At 39.4% G+C, this 15915-nt stretch overlaps 1 protein-coding gene across 7 annotated transcripts; it reads right to left on the bottom strand.

Annotated features, from left to right (window-relative positions):
- Positions 1-4768: 4768 nt before the first annotated feature.
- On the bottom strand, positions 4769-7515 carry LOC131688144 (tetracycline resistance protein, class D-like). 7 transcript variants are annotated; one of them, XM_058972299.1, is made up of 8 exons: positions 7277-7513; positions 6764-7198; positions 6459-6702; positions 5957-6401; positions 5576-5901; positions 5278-5520; positions 4984-5224; positions 4769-4924 (listed from the first exon to the last, which is right to left on the bottom strand). In XM_058972299.1, exons 3-8 carry the CDS (start codon positions 6598-6600, stop codon positions 4867-4869), a joined length of 1455 nt encoding a protein of 484 aa, XP_058828282.1. In that variant the 5' UTR covers positions 6601-6702; positions 6764-7198; positions 7277-7513; the 3' UTR covers positions 4769-4866. The 7 variants fall into 7 exon arrangements, with proteins under 7 accessions (XP_058828282.1, XP_058828284.1, XP_058828286.1 ...); XM_058972301.1 differs by having other exon boundaries at positions 7116-7198; XM_058972303.1 differs by having other exon boundaries at positions 6459-6688; positions 7116-7198.
- Positions 7516-15915: the final 8400 nt, after the last annotated feature.

The following is a 15915-nucleotide window of genomic DNA, read 5'->3' as shown; positions in this document are numbered from 1 at the left end:
TCATTTTTTTTACGCTTTTCTCATATAACAATTTAATAAGGTGAATGATTACAAAGAAATTACTATTGCTATTTTTATTGCTCTTCTATGAATGCACGTGTTCACCCATCTTCCGGGTAAAAACGCGGGCCCCCAAATGCGACCCGGGCCCCAGGGCAATTGCCCTGGCTGCCTGCCCCTCTAATCGGGCCTGCTCCCTCCATGTATGTTGTAAGCCTGTTGAGGATTACTCTTTCAAGCCCCTTGCTGATTGTATCCGACAGACATATCGGCCTGTATGCTGAAGGATCTCAAGCGGGATTGCCTAGCTTTGGCCTTTGTCGCTTCCAGATGTGGGGGAAGTTACCATCGTCGATACACATTTGAAACGCGAATTTATCCGGGCTCGATAGGCTTGATATTTTCAAAGTCACGTTGGTGATACCGGTTGGTCCCGGTGCCATCTTGGGTCTCAAGACATTTGCCACCATTATCAGCTTCTCGTTGGCTACCCGAGATTTTTCTTCGTTGTCATACTGATCCCCGACCGGCGTGGGCGGCATTGTCAGTTCAGGCTATGGAAATAGCGCTTCTACGATAACTCTTATCCTCTGCGGGCACCTATCCGGTGGTACTGCCATGGCCATGGCCATGGCAACTCTATAGGCGTGGCCCCACGGATTTGAATTGGCGTTGAGGCAAATCTTATCTAGGCAGGTTTTCTTACTGAGCTTGGTTTCCTTGTTAAGTGCGGCTCTTGCCGCCTTTTACGCTCATCTTAGAGCAGCTCTTTCAGCGACGTTGTGGACTCTCTGCATTTTACTCAGGGCTCGGTGGCAACATGCACGCAATCGCCGAGTTCCAGCAGAAGGTTGGTTGGCAACTCTACCATTGTTTACCTTTTCTTGGCATGCTTACATCGCACGCTCTTGCTAAAGGGCGAACACGAAATTATTGCGACACCGAAAATGTCATGCCAATTTTCTTATAATCTTTAAAATCAAACCAAAATTTTAGGGTAGTTTTATACATATATTTGCTTCAAAAATCAAAAGAAAAGTTAATCGATGGAGCCTTGAGTGTAAAATTGAACGCATTTTCGCTTGATGCCTCCATCAGTCTTTACATTGTCATCCGGTACCAGTTTCTCAGTTTTTTCCATTTTCTTAACATGTCCTTCTCGTCTTTGACTGTCTTCTTGCTCTTCCGAAGTTCCCGCTTCATCATTGCCTAGTACTGCTCCACCGGGCGCAGCTCCGGACAGTTTGACCGGATTCATGTCCTTTGGAACAAAATGGACAGAATTGGCCTCATACCACTCCAGGACACTTTTAGAATAGTGGCATGATGCCAAATCTGACCAAAATAGCGGAGATTCGTCGTGCTGCTGCAAGAACGCCAAAAGGCGCTTCTTGAGGTACTCAGATTTGTAGATCTCGCCATTTACTGTGCCCTTTGTCACGAAAGGCTCATTCCTCAGTCCGCAAGAGCAGATGGCCTGCCAAATGGGATATTTGGAGGCGAACTTCGAAATTTTCTTCTTCTTAAATTTGTAGTCCACATAGAACTTGCTCTTGCCGGTGAAAAACTCCAACCCTGGAATTTGCTTAAAATCGGCTTTTATATACGTTTCGTCGTCCATCACACAGTAGCCATATTTTCTCAGCATCTTCTTGTAGAGCTTCCGTGCCCGAGTTTTAGCCGTCGATTGTTACCGCTCATCGCGGTTTGGGAAGTTCCGTACCTTGTATGTATGTAGTCCAGCTCTCTTCTTTGCATTCTGGACGTAGCTCTGCGACATGCCGATCTTTTTAGCCAAATCACGGCTTGAGACGTTGGGATTTGCTTTAATCATCCACTTCATCTTTCCCTTCGTCTTTTTGTTCTCCGGTCCCGGTTTTCTTCCAGCTCTTTTGCCGTGGTCCAACGTCAACCGCTCCTGGAACCGCTTCAACACTCTGGAGACGGTTGAATGGTGAATGTTCAACATTTTTCCCAACTGCCGGTGCGACAGGTTAGGAAATTCCAGGTGTTTGGAAAGAATTTGTTCTCTCGACTCGCGTTGGTTCACCTCCATTTCCGTTGAATCGAAAAACACGACTTCGAGTTTGACAGCATGTAAACAATACACATCAATGAGAAAGTGTGCAAAATTTGGTTGATTTTTACCCAATGGTAAAAAAGTTATGCCCTGTTGAATGTGTTGCAATAATTTCGTGTTCGCCCTTTAATGCCTTTATCATTTACTCTGCACTGAAGTACAGGTGATTGCATTCATGCCTCAATGCTACAACGAAGACTCTCTTGTCGAACTTCGTTGTTTTCCACCTCAGCTCGTTTGATTGGGTAACACGCGCTTCCGACTGCCTATTGCTTCTGACAGTGTACCGGATCGCGTGATGGTCTCTGTGGGTGTACTCCTCGTATACTTTCCAATTCAAACTTCCTACCAGCCCGGGGCTGCAGAAGGTAACGTCAATAACTGATTCTCGACCTTCCCGGCGGTAGTTGGTAGCCTCTAGTATACTACTCCCCCTTAAGTTGATGAAGCGGCTGTTCCATTCTACTGTCCAAGTTTTGAAATCGCCGGTTATAACGACTGGTCTTCGATCGATAAGCTCTTCTATCAGCTTATTGAGCATTTCTGTGAATCGATCGATTGTCCACCGCGCAAGTGCGTAGTAGCTGCAAAAGAAAACTCCATTGATTTTGGCGATTGCAACGCCTTCATCAGCGCGATAACCCACTTCCTGAAATGGATATCTTCCCGTCTTCGGCTGATTTTGTGTTATCTGATATTCAGTTTCCATGGGTGGCTGGGATACGATATGGCACCGAGTTGGCAGCTACATCGCATTTAAAATCCGCTACAGATGGACGCAGCAGGTGTTGTGCTGTGTCGCAGTGATTGCTCCACTGTGACTTTGTTGCATTTGCCTGTTTGAAGGCCGGACATCGTGGGCCTGCTGTAACGTGGTTGTTATCTTCTTCGTTTGCACAGATCAGACATCTCGAAGCCTGCCGAGAGTCTTTTGCCTACTGACCTTTTTCCCCGTACCTTCTGCATAATTGGCGCCTGTCAAGTCCACCGGAGATTCTCGCCAGGTGGTCGAACTCTTGATATTCAGTGGACATGCCAACTTTGATCTTCCCAATTTTAAGTGACTTATTTGCTGCTTCGACGCTTGCGTGCCGAAAAATTCCTTCCTAATTTGGAGCGTCATCTGCACTTCTCCAAGTTCGAACTGTTCTTTCAGAATTTCTCTCAGCTGGTCATCCGCGAATATTTCATCCAGGTCCTTACGTTGGATGGTTTCCTCCGGGCACAAGACTCTCACTTCCACCGCTTCGCCCATAGCTTTCTCGGTGAACTCTTTATAAATTGAGCTGTTTGACTTCGGATCCTTTTCCAGTTCCAGGATCATCTGTTCGGTGCGGGTGTGCCTGATTTTCTTAACTTCTGAGCCCAGCTCCTTGAGTACCGAGTTTGTCCGCATTGCGGGCAGTACCTTCTCGTACGAGTCATCGTTAGCTTTGACTATGAGTGCTTCACCTTTGTTACGTTTCTTGAAGAGCTTTCACTTTTCGGACCTATCCTTGTTTTTCGCCTTCCGTTTTGTGCTTCCAACGACTTCCTATTTAATGTTTTTACCCACGTTAGTGGTGGTTTCGTTCGCGTCGCCTACTTTATCGTATGTATGGGTTTCATGCTCCATTTTATTGGATCCTAATTCCGCGCCGCTATCTTCACTCGTTGTACGTCGTTGCCTCTTGTGATCCCATGGTTTTCTATGCAAGCAGAGATGTCATGCTAGGATTGACACTATCCTTCATGGGGAGTTGTGTTATGAGGCGGATCGGCTTAAAATCGGTAATGGTCCATCCGAACCTAGTATCACCAACTAATTGGTGTCGAGTTTTGAACATACCCGGAGACCTGCCAGGGTTTTGTTGGGACAGGCAGCCGAGCTGTTAGCCCACTCACCATTTCAAGTCGGTGTCATCCTTCCTTACTCAGGGAGTAGAACAGCACGCCTGTCCAGTATGCCGATATCAGGATGTTACTGGGGTCAATCCTGATGTGTCGGTTGGCACTCCGGCTGGGTTTTGGTACTTTTATTGCTCAAATCTTGGATTACTGGAATTTTAGGATCTTAGTAAAGGCTGCACAGACTCGCTTCGTCAGAGCTGCATTCGGAATTATGGCATGTTTAGAAGTTTAGCTGAGCTCAATGCTGCTCCAACCCCACCACATCCTAACAACTCCCTAACGCGCAGTATATCCGGGGTGTGTTTGGGCTTTCTTGTCAATCATGGGCCCTATTCTCACAGTCACGTCACCTAGGAAATTTTCTTCTAGTCACCAAGTGACGTGACTGTGAGAATAGGGCCCCATGTCATTCGGCTGTGAGCATGAAAAGTAACGAGCATGTGAAATTTTCTTCTCCAGTTTGTTACACTGAAGGGTAGAGCCGGTGTTGGTGTTTACTGTTGAAAAATGAAATTAGTAGGTACAATCTCATTCGCTTGGAAGATTCTGTACAATGCTCCAAGCAAAACACTAATATTCTGGGCTACGCACAATCGCCACTTCCACAGGAAATTAGTAGCAAAAGTACAATGTTTCTGCCTTAACAGGTTGCCATAAAACACCAAGGTCGGCCGACTCGCAGTCGAACTAAAATCGAAAAAATCAGTTTGAGTATTTTAACAGAGTCGCAGTCTAAAATCGGATCAGTTTCCAGATAATTGTAAATTTCAGGTAGTAAAACGAAAACTTTCATTATTTGACTGGTTTCCTAGTTGCTAGGATATCTTCCAAATATATTTAAAATATTGCTATAAAAATCTGTAATATATTAAGGTAAACTTGCTATAAAATTGCTTCTAGTTAATTGATGTGTAAGTAGTCGTTTGAAACATCCCTTCAAAAATTCTAACGAGTCTGAAAACAAGAAATAATGTTCAAAATACCAATTAAGTTAACTAAACGCAAATACTCACATCATAAGACACAGACAAAGGAAATAAACTATCGCACTAATGAGATTAAATGCACCTGGGAACACCGAAAGAGTTTTATTGTACACATATGTGTACACCGGAGCCGATATCAGCGGAGTCAGTGACTCGATGGATGTCGCCAGGGAAAATATCTTTCCAATATCGTTAGGTGCTGCGGTATTAGATATCACAGCGCGCCCCATCGGGCCAGCGATGCCTTTCATCATCGTGATCACAATTGCTAAAACAAAACGTTTGAATGGCAATCTACGAACTTAATTCGATTTCGCTTACCCAAATATAGATGCCACGGCTGGTAGGCTACCCCTCTGATTCCGCTGTCGATGGCATAGCAACAGAATCCAATCGCTGCTAGCATACTTTCAGATAATCTAAAATATTTCTTCACCCCATATACGCCAATGAGATTACCAATAATCATAAACACAATTATAGTGGCATCGTAATACGAGAACTCCTTCACGGTCCAACCGAAGCGTTCTCTGAGAAAGAGAAAATATACGGTTCCGGAGCCTTCTGAAATGAGCTTAAGAAAAATATCAAAGAATTCAAATCCAGTCATAGTAATTACCCATTACGAAATTTCTTGCCCCCAACACAAAAATGATCAGCCAAATAATGACTCTGTCAAAATTTGGTCTCCGTTTGAAACACGTGCGAAACAAATCCGTAACATGTTCGAAGCGGAAAATCTCACCAAACTTGTAGGAAGTACTATCCAGTTCGTTTCGCTGTATACTTTCCTCGATGTAGAACGTAATGTAAACTATACCAACCGAAATCGATACAGCAGCTATGGTGAATACCGTTGTGGAGTTGGCCAACCGTAAAATGAAACTACTGCTTAGTGTTCCGAAAAGTAAACCTCCGAAGATTGCAGCTTCAAGAACGCCCATTCTGAAACGATCAACCACCGCTAGATAGATCGAAGCTTATCAAAACCCAAACTCACTTAACAGCCCTATTTCGTGCACCAGTCACATCGGCGGTATAGCTGAAGACACCACTGATAAATGCACAGTTCCCACCGGACAAAGCCGCCGGAATGAATGCCAAAATGTAGTACCACGGATCAATAGAGTACCGTCCAGAGAGGAAGCACACCAGTGCTAGTAGCGAGTAACTGAAAAATGATCCGATGAAAGTCGAAAGCAGAATCGGCTTCCGTCCGTATTTATCCGACCAAGGTCCTATAAACATACTACACAGAGCCGGAATTATCGATTCGATAAGTGATTTTGCCATCAGAATGTTTGTTGTGTACGGTTGAACTGTCTTTTCTAAATCTTTTGTCGCTTCGGTTTCGTTTTCTGTCCCCAGTAAGGCACACTCCGACTGGTTGATTCCCAACGTGACCGTGCATGTCTGATAGACAATTTGATTTGTGAAGACAGCGGCTGAAGTTGAAATGGTTTCTATTAATCGTGTATACATGTAATATTTTTGCTACTTACACGAGACATTCAATGCGTAGAATAATAGTAAAACTGCCGGTTCCAAAATGAAGAAACGATACTTTTTTTCGAACTTGATCTTTTCCGTCTCCGTTAAACTGATTGTGCTTTCGGGTTGTGCGTGTTGCTCATTGTTTTCCATTTTACACGTGAAAGCGAAAAAATTTCCTATTTATACTCAACCTCAGCTTATCATCCGCATTTTCTCTGGTCGATTGTAATCATATCGCCTGAACAAGTAAGCCTAATGTAGAATCGGTATAATCAGTTCTGGTACTTAAGTTTGCAGAATACTACTTATTCACAACACTTCTCGACTTTGTTAGTGAGTAGCGATGACTAATCGGAATTCCATATCAACATTAGAATAGGGCTAATTAGATTTGTAAACAAACTTTTGCTTTGCTGATTTCTCTTAATTTGTTATATTTTCAACCCAGAAGACATTTGAAATTGATTCTCCCAATGGTAAAGATGTTGATTCATGTGTGTCTTTCATGAAATTCTACTCGACAGCGGAGTAATGAGCGAAATAAGTTTGTTTATAAAAATCTCATTAGCCCTTTTGAAGAATTGATATTGAATTGAACGTTTCGCGCTATTTCACGTCCGTATATGGTTTATAATCAGATTCATTTCATGATAAATTTTGATTACATAGCCTTTCAAATCAATCCAACCTAGATTGTTGCAGTTTCTGAATTGTTCAAAATCTTGCAGATTGGTATCCAAAAAATAGGCTAAAAGAAAAAGAAAATGAGTAAATATGTTCAGCTATTATTAATTACGAACAGAGATATGTGTATCTAAATTATTACCTCTAGTCGATTGATTGATTTCCAAAACACACAAGATCTTACCGATCCAGTGATCGACTAAGCACTGTTATCACATAATTTTTCTGCTACACTACCCCGTCAGCTTCGGAATAAAATTGTTTGAAAAAACAGACACAGAATCGAGCTGAATACTTTGATATCAAACAATAACAAAAGAGCACAGTTAGTAAATAAACTTTTTGCAACAAGTATATCACAGAGATTATTACATGCTTGCAAACAGGCAATACGAAACAAACACATCAAGCCAAGCTTTTAGATTATTGCTACTCACACGAACACCAGTCACGGCAGTCAGCTGTTCTAATTCATTGCAAACAAAAATGGGCGGTTCATTTGATTGTGTTTCTGAATCATCTGAATGATTAGAGGCACTTTTATGTTGAAATAAAAAATTTGAGGACTGGTGTTCTGAGAGATAGATTTTTACGCATCGATGCATACGATAATGAGCCTATTTTGGCACTAGGCAGCACTATTTTTAAAGTATCAATATACTGTTTCTTAAACATCTATATAATAGGGGGAAGTGGGCCAATTCGGACCCCCAGCTGTTTCTTAGCTATGGTAATATTATGAACAGCGTACATATAATTTTCATTGCTGTCAGTAAGTTCTGTTGTATCTCACAAAAAATTGCGGTTCTCAGTTTTCGTGTGCGTGCGCTAGGGCCGAATGTTGTTTCGGTACGCTTTTTTTTGAAAAATGTTCAACCGAAAAACAAGATTTTTGTTTGAAACTACAACTAATTAAATCAAGTGACGAATTTCGCGCCAACTCGAACAAATGTTGGCAGCACCCTCTCAGATTTTAATTTCTGTACATGAGAACTTTGTCACAAAAAGCCACTTTGCATAGTTAGTTTTTCCAAAAATGATCTAGACTGACTTTTGAAAAGGGTCAAACTTGTTTACCAATTTTTTTTCAAATGGCTATAGTCTAAAAATGACCTACAAAAAATGTTGTAGGAGTGATTTTCACAAAATTAGTCAAATTTTTGAATAAAAATATTGATAAAATTCTTCATTGTCTCCTACACTGAAAAAAATCGATTTTAAAAATGTAAAGTCGACTTACCAAAAAAAACATTTTTGTTTTGGATGATATTTTGTTGCAAGATAGGTATTTATGTTCCCTACCTACCGTGAAAAATTCAAGTTGGGCACTTTCAAGGAAAAAAAAAATTTGAAGAAAAACTTTTCCCTGTCCAAACTGAATTTATTTTTTCATTGTATTTTTATCGAAAACTAAACCAATGAAAGTCATAATCATCTCAGAATCCATTTTCCCAGCTGCTAAGTGCAAGATACATGAAAAAAGTATCAGTAACGAATTAGCATAGCATAGCATAGCATAGCAAAAACGATCGCACTCATCATGGGTGGTTGATACAGTGGTATAGTTCACCGCACACCTGGCCATGTCCTTACGATCGCTGAAGGGAAGGAAATGTTAGTTGAATACCTACTTTAGAAGATGCGGGGAACCCACGCAATCTTCATAGGTACTACGGATGGAGGAGTTTGTTAGTAAGGAAGGAAAATGGGAAGAGGATATGTGGATATAATAATTATGGTATGGTATGAATTATATAATGAACTATAAAATAACAATAAATTGGATTGATCTCACCAAATTTTCTTGAACACCCTGCAAAGGGAACAGGTTTCGGGCACCTCCGGGCTACCACATTCTCTGTGTATTCTGCTGATAGTGTTTTAACCATTATTTTCAAGGTGATGCGCTGTAGACGTTGACCGCAGATCTGTTATTTTTGTTCATGCCTCAACAACAGTATTCAAATGCACAAATATTAATCCGGTGTTAGCAATTCCAGGTAATTGGATAGATTTCTCCACAACTAATCTCTGCCGACTAAAATCCTTTTAGTCCTGCTCTTTCTGCGTATTCCGTTCTATTCGAGTCCTATGCTCCTGACGTTCTGAACGTGTGATGATGTTTGGAGTACAAGTTTGCAGCCGGGTTCATAGATTTTATTTAACATTTACGACGCACTCGTTGTTTCCATGTTGTTTCAACGAATAATGAAAACCACCTTTTCATGAAAAAAAGTATCAGTAACGAATTTGGTATACATTCACAACAAACTTGAATGAAGATTGAAAGATTGGAAGATTAAAAGACTGGAAGACTGGCAGACTTGAAGACTGCAGTTCATTTGTTCCTCTCAAAACTGATAAATTTTATGAAACAATTGACAAACTTTTCAAAAATTTATTTTACGTCCGATGGAGCAGCAGTACAATACAAAAATAAGAAAAACTTTGCAAGCTTGTGTAGATTCCAGTCAAAGTATGAGTTAAGCGCAGAATGGACTTTTGTTGCAGTATCCCATGGAAAAGGACCCTGTGATGCTATTGGTGGCACTCTCAAGCGAATGGCAAAAAGACCCAGTCTTGCTCGCGACTATGGAAATAGCATAATAAGTTCACGAGAGTTATATAACTGGGCAGTTGAACAAACTGATAAAAATACCACAAAATTAATTTTCTGCTACATATTCACTGAACAGTACAACAGTACAATGTCAGAAGAACTCTAAGAGCTGTATAATAAGGCCAAAACAATATCTGGAACTCAAAAATTCCACAGTTTTGTGCCTATTTCTGGGGGCAAAGTAGAGACGAAAAGGTATTGTAATTCAGAAGATGAACCAAACATATTTCTTTGTATAGAAATAATACAAAATAGCATGCACGAAGATAAACTCAAAAAATTCCATTAGTATATGAGTATTCCTCGTACCTTAACGATTAGTTGAATAAATAATAATTTTTTCCTGCATTCGAGAACGTTTTTAGTAATAAATCACTGTTTAAGCTCTAAAAATTGTATTAAAATATTCCTATCCAGGAAACAAAAATTTATGAATAAAAAATGAATCGTTTAAGTACGAGAAAATTAATTACGATCAATTGAAAAAAAAATAAGAAAATTGATTGAGTAGTTTTCCGGCAATCGTGATAATGGAAAAACCATTTTTAGTAAAACGACATTTCGAGATAATCAAGTTTAAAATTTCAAATTACCACTGCTCTTGGTAGACGAAGCGCGCTTGGCAGCGCTGTAACTTTCGATCTATTTTTTGGATCTTTATAAAAATTCTCAAGGAGTTGTACTTTCAGATAAAGTAATAAAAAATTCGATTTCATGAAAAATGAAAACGTAGTTAACCCCTTAATAAAAATATGCTTGGTCGCTAAATTAGACAATATCTTCTCACAAACTGAGTTTTATTGAATTCTGAGATGATTATGACTTTCATTGGTTTAGCTTTCGATAAAAATACACTGAAGAAAAAGATTCAGTTTGAACAAGGAAAAGATTTTTTTCAAAAAACTTTTTTTCCTTAAAAGTGCCCAACTTGAATTTTTGACGGTAGGTAGGGAGCATAATTATCTATCTTGAAACAAAATTTCATCCAAATCAAAAATGGTTTTTTTTGTAAATCGACATTAAGTGTTTAAAATCGATTTTTCTCAGTGTAAAGGTCAATGAAGAATTTTTTCAATATTTTTATTCGAAAATTTATCTACTTTTGTGAAAACCACTCCTACAACATTTTTTGTAGGATTTCTCATACACGGTAAAAAAACTTTACCCATTTCATGTATTCAAATTGCCCATTTTCGGAAGTTATTCGAACTGTCAAAAAATGGGTATTTTTTTGTTTCTAACAATGAGTACTTTTTATCCATTTCACAACTACTCGATGAGGTAATGTCAATGGGTATATTGATCTTGATAATGGGTGAAAAATCCTTAAGCATTATTTCAAGCGAGTTGACCTGCAAACTAAGGATCGTAGTGGAACCTGCAAATTATCGCCCTGCATCTGAGTCCGTGGCGGAAACGGAACATTTCGGCAATGCTCTGAAAACAACGTCTGTTTAGACTACTGAGGATGTTGAAAATATGCGCTAGTTCGGCATTTTTAGAGCAACTAAAAGATCCAGCCATCAAGAATATATCCAGTTGGCGGTTTTATTTTATTAAGTAGTTTTAGAATAGGATTTCTATCTAGATTCCTATACTTTTATAAGGAAACAATAATGTGAAATGAATGTTATTTTGTTTTTTTTTAATTCAGAAATAATTCTATTGACAGTATTTTTCATTATGGCGCGAATTTCATGAATGGGTATTTTTTACGCATTTTGTTGTAACAGTTCTGCGAAAAATAATGGGTGAAACATACCCAGGTTGACGTACAAGGTCTGTACTCATTTATGGGTACAAACGCTTTACCCATTTAATGGGTTATTCCATTTTTTTTGAAAATGAGTAGTTTTCTACGCATTAATGGGTACTTGATCTTATAAGTGTAGGTATTTGAAAAAAAAAAAGTTTGGCCCTTTTCAAAAGACAGTCTAGATCATTTTTGGAAAAAACAAAATATGCAAAGTGGCTCTTTGTGACAAAGTCTTCATGTACAGAAAGTTTCATTAGAGTCTGAGAGGGTGCTGCCAACTCTGAATAAGATTTGGCGCGAAATTCGTCAAGTGCATTATCGTGATTTTGGATCTGGTAGATAATATCTTTTTTGGGCGAGACTATCAGCTGTTTTCATTTAAGCGGTGCTTGAACCATAGATTGTTGGGTTGGTCCAATTCGGACCTTTTGCCATATATACGATCTGACACGCATTCGCGACTTTACTACAATTTTTTTTAAATATCAAAGAGAACTCTTCATTCCACAATTCGAAATTTAGTGAAAATCGAATAGGAATATCTTTGGCCAAAATAGAAATTCATTTCTATTGCAAAAAAACAAATAAGAAATGGGTGGTTGGAATTGGAACAGGGTTGGGGTAATTCGGACCTTTCATGTAATTTTGCGCAGAACTGTTTATACACAATACGGTAATAGAACGGAAAAAGTTTCCTTAGAAGAAAATGTGCACAATTGATCAGACTTTTAGGAAAAAATATTTGTGAATCGGTTGACACGTTCCAGTTCTATAGCTCATAAACCCTTACTACGTCCAAATTGTCCCAGTTCCCCCTACTTTTTTTAAAAAAAATGTCTTTATTTTCTGCATAAATGAAAATAAATGTTCTGTTCTGTGCACCTCAACGACCTAATTATCGCCTCCTGGGTGTGCCAAATTTCACCTCATCGAAAAACAATCCGGTTGAAACGCAATGCTCTAGATTCCATTTGCGTTGAAAAATATCGAAGTAAGTATCCGGATCGTGGACGCCAACGCATGGTTAGTAAAACGAATCCTACTTTTTTCAGCCAATCAAAACAAACCTAAACATCTCACACATGAGAGAACCTCATCAGCTGTTAGAAAAGGAGCGCCCAGTATTGCACTCGCGGGAAAGAATCATGCGAAGGCTAATAACTGGCAATGACTTGTTTCACATCAACCATTGCGTTGTCCTGATCCAAATTGTACATCCAGAAAATATCTTCTATCAGCAATCTGTCAAATAAATTGAAACAATTGAAATTTTATTACAATATATTTTCAAGTTGTGTTTTAGTTTGGCCACACTAGTGATTTTTTGCACACACTGGATGCAAATTTTTTATTTTGATTGTGGTAGATTATCGGAAAAACCTGTTTTAATGCGCCTATCACATTTTTCCAAACTATAGTTCGGCGGCTTGTTATGTTCAATATAATTAACCCTCAAAAAGGCAACCGGGTCTAAGAGGCCCGGCACGTTACAATTTTTTAGTTACAAAAAAATGTGTATGCAGTATAAGCTTGGGCATGGAAATTTTGATAAGTAGCTTTGAAATCTATAACAAAAATAAAGAATTGTGAAATTTTCATCTATGGAGTTTTGCGCAGCTATGTTTGAATTTTTTACATGCACAAAAAGGCAAGCCGGGTCTGGCAGGCCCGGTGTGCATGCAATACTAGGCTACTACTACTACTAGGAATACCACGGGTTTTATACATTAATATTTATCTGAAAAAAACATTTGGATGAGTTCATCGTCATATTAGCAGGAATGTTTTGATTGATTTTATCTTTTTACCTTTTCTTTTAAGAAAAAAATCTTGAAAGTTTGAGCGAATTCTATACATTTCTTTTATAAGAAATGTAGAAATAGCATACGATAATGACGTGTGTCATATTTTTTTGGGTAAATACTTTTATTTCACTCACTGTGGTCTACTTGACAATTATTTGGATACAACATAACCTAACTCTGTCGTTATTGTCTATTTGTTGTCTATTCTTTCTGTTATAGTTTTCGTAATAATTCAAATTGTAGGATCTAAAAACAACAAAAAATTGAAATGGCTATAAGACGATATGCCCATGTTTTCAATCGTCTCAAAGAATCTGAAGTAATGGAAGAAATTTGAGCAAATTCAACAGCAGACGATTCCGAAACTGATTTGCAAAGCGAGGAAGAAGATGTGAATGATATTGCTTCCGATGATGAATTTGATGTAGAAAAATATGAATATGTACTCCGGTTATGCATCAGAAGAAATTGATAGCAACCCAGAAACATTTATTGGTCGTGTTCAAACGAAATGGAGCTTAGAACCAATCGACAGTCGACGTGATCTTCCGAGTACTACCCTTTTGGAAAAAAAAATTGAGCTTTTTACATTCATCGCCTTATACGCTGAAATCGGGATTTACTGCGTGTTCGTACTCATCATCCTGTAATTCCGGAACCGGAAGTCGGATCAATTAGAAATTCAACAGCAGCCAATGGGAATGCTGTACCTTTCATTTGAAACCAAGTTTGTAAAAATCGGAAAAGAATTCGCTGAGAGATAGGTATGACATTATCTTAGGAACTTGGTAAGTTCCCCCGGGGCATCAAGAACCGCCATAGCTGGCCAATGTGGTCGAAGTACCCTCGGTGGGTCATTAATGATCTAGACATGCAAAGCCAAGTAATGTTGCACATATTTTAATATATATTGCATCATTTGGACATCATGGTGGTATCAGTTTCTATGGAAATTTGCTGTGTGATTGTACTCTTCAACACCTAACTCCAGAACCAAAAGTCGGATCAATAAAAAAAAATCAATAGCGACCGATGGGAAGGCTGCACCTTTCATTTGAGACTAAATTTGTACAAATCGGTCCAGCTACCTCAGAGAAAAATCGGTGAGATTGTTTGCCACATGCATACATCCATACATACATACATACATACACACACATACAGACATTTTACGATTTCGATGAACTGAGTCGAATGGTATAAGAGATTTGGCCCTGCGGGTCTCGGTTAAAAAGTCGAAATTTCGACCGATTGCATAACCTTTCTATATGAGAACGGCAAAAAAGGAGCTTGAATTTAGACGGGCCTTAGAGGCCCGGCTTGCCCTTTAATGTTAGGATTTTAGCTTGCCTTCACAAGGGTTAAAAAAATGTTTATTGCATTCTTAGTACACTCTGCACTTATACACAATGACTCGCCAGCCACGAACCTGATGAGCTACGTGTCGACGGTGAAATACTTGAAACAAAAAAATATCATATTGAATTAGCCAAATCAGTAATAGTTCAATATTGTCTTCTTGCTAACTAATTTGGTCATACGGGCGTGGGTGCGTGAGGAGGGCGAAAAACCCATGAATGAGCCACTCTCCAGCTTAATTGGGTATGCTTTGTGATATAGTGGTGGTATAAAGATTATGGGGTTGAGAGGGCGGCGCGGGTATGAGGGATGGACGGTTGGTGGTTTAATTGAGGTGTAATGAGGGGTGATCTAAGGGGGGTTTGAAAGGAAGGATAGCCCCTCTCCGCTACGCTCCTGTTAAAATTCAGAAACTCTGCCAGTCAAAAAAAATTAGGTTGACGATTTTCAAAGTGATTGCATAACCTTTCTATATGAGAAAGGCCAAAATGTGCAAATATCCAAGAAAGTCATCTTTTTCGAGTTTGCATCAAATTTAGATGTCGCATGCATCTTAAAGTCACTTGGTATCAAAAATTTTTTTTGATTTTTAAATTTTCTTTTACTCTTCCCTTTAAACATTTTTCAGTTCCTGCTATGGATTCAGGAACCGTCGTAGGTAGCCAGCGACTTTGTTTTGTCATTAGTGATCTAGACTAACAAATCCAAGTAATTTTGCACTCATTTTATCATCATTTTGATATCATAGTGGTACCAGCTTATATGGGAAATTTCTGTATGGCCGCACTCTTGAACCCGTGACTCCGGAAGCGGAATTCCGATTGACACACAATTCAATAGCAGCCGATAAAAAGATTGTACCTTTCATTTGAGACAAATCGACCCATCCAGCTCTTAGAAAACTTAAAATGACGTTTATGCCACATACACACACTGGCCATGGCGAACGTCAACGGACAGTACATGGATCACGAATTGGATGGCGACTTTGGGCTGACAGGCGTGCTGTTCTACTCCCTGAGTAAGAAAGGATGACACACCGACTTCAAATGGCGAGTGGGCTAACAGCACGACTGCCTCCGTCCAGACAAAACTCTGTCAGGTCTCCGGGTACATTCAAAGTTCGTCACCATTTAGTTAGTGGTACTACGTTCGGTTGGAGTATTCCCAATTTTACACCGATCCGGCTGTGAACACTACTCTCCATGAAGGATAGTGTCAACTCTACCATGATCTCCTAG

Source organism: Topomyia yanbarensis, chromosome 3 (genome assembly GCF_030247195.1).
Source record: "Topomyia yanbarensis strain Yona2022 chromosome 3, ASM3024719v1, whole genome shotgun sequence".
Taxonomy (NCBI): Eukaryota; Metazoa; Arthropoda; class Insecta; order Diptera; family Culicidae; genus Topomyia; species Topomyia yanbarensis.
This window is presented reverse-complemented; position numbering and strand designations above follow the sequence as displayed.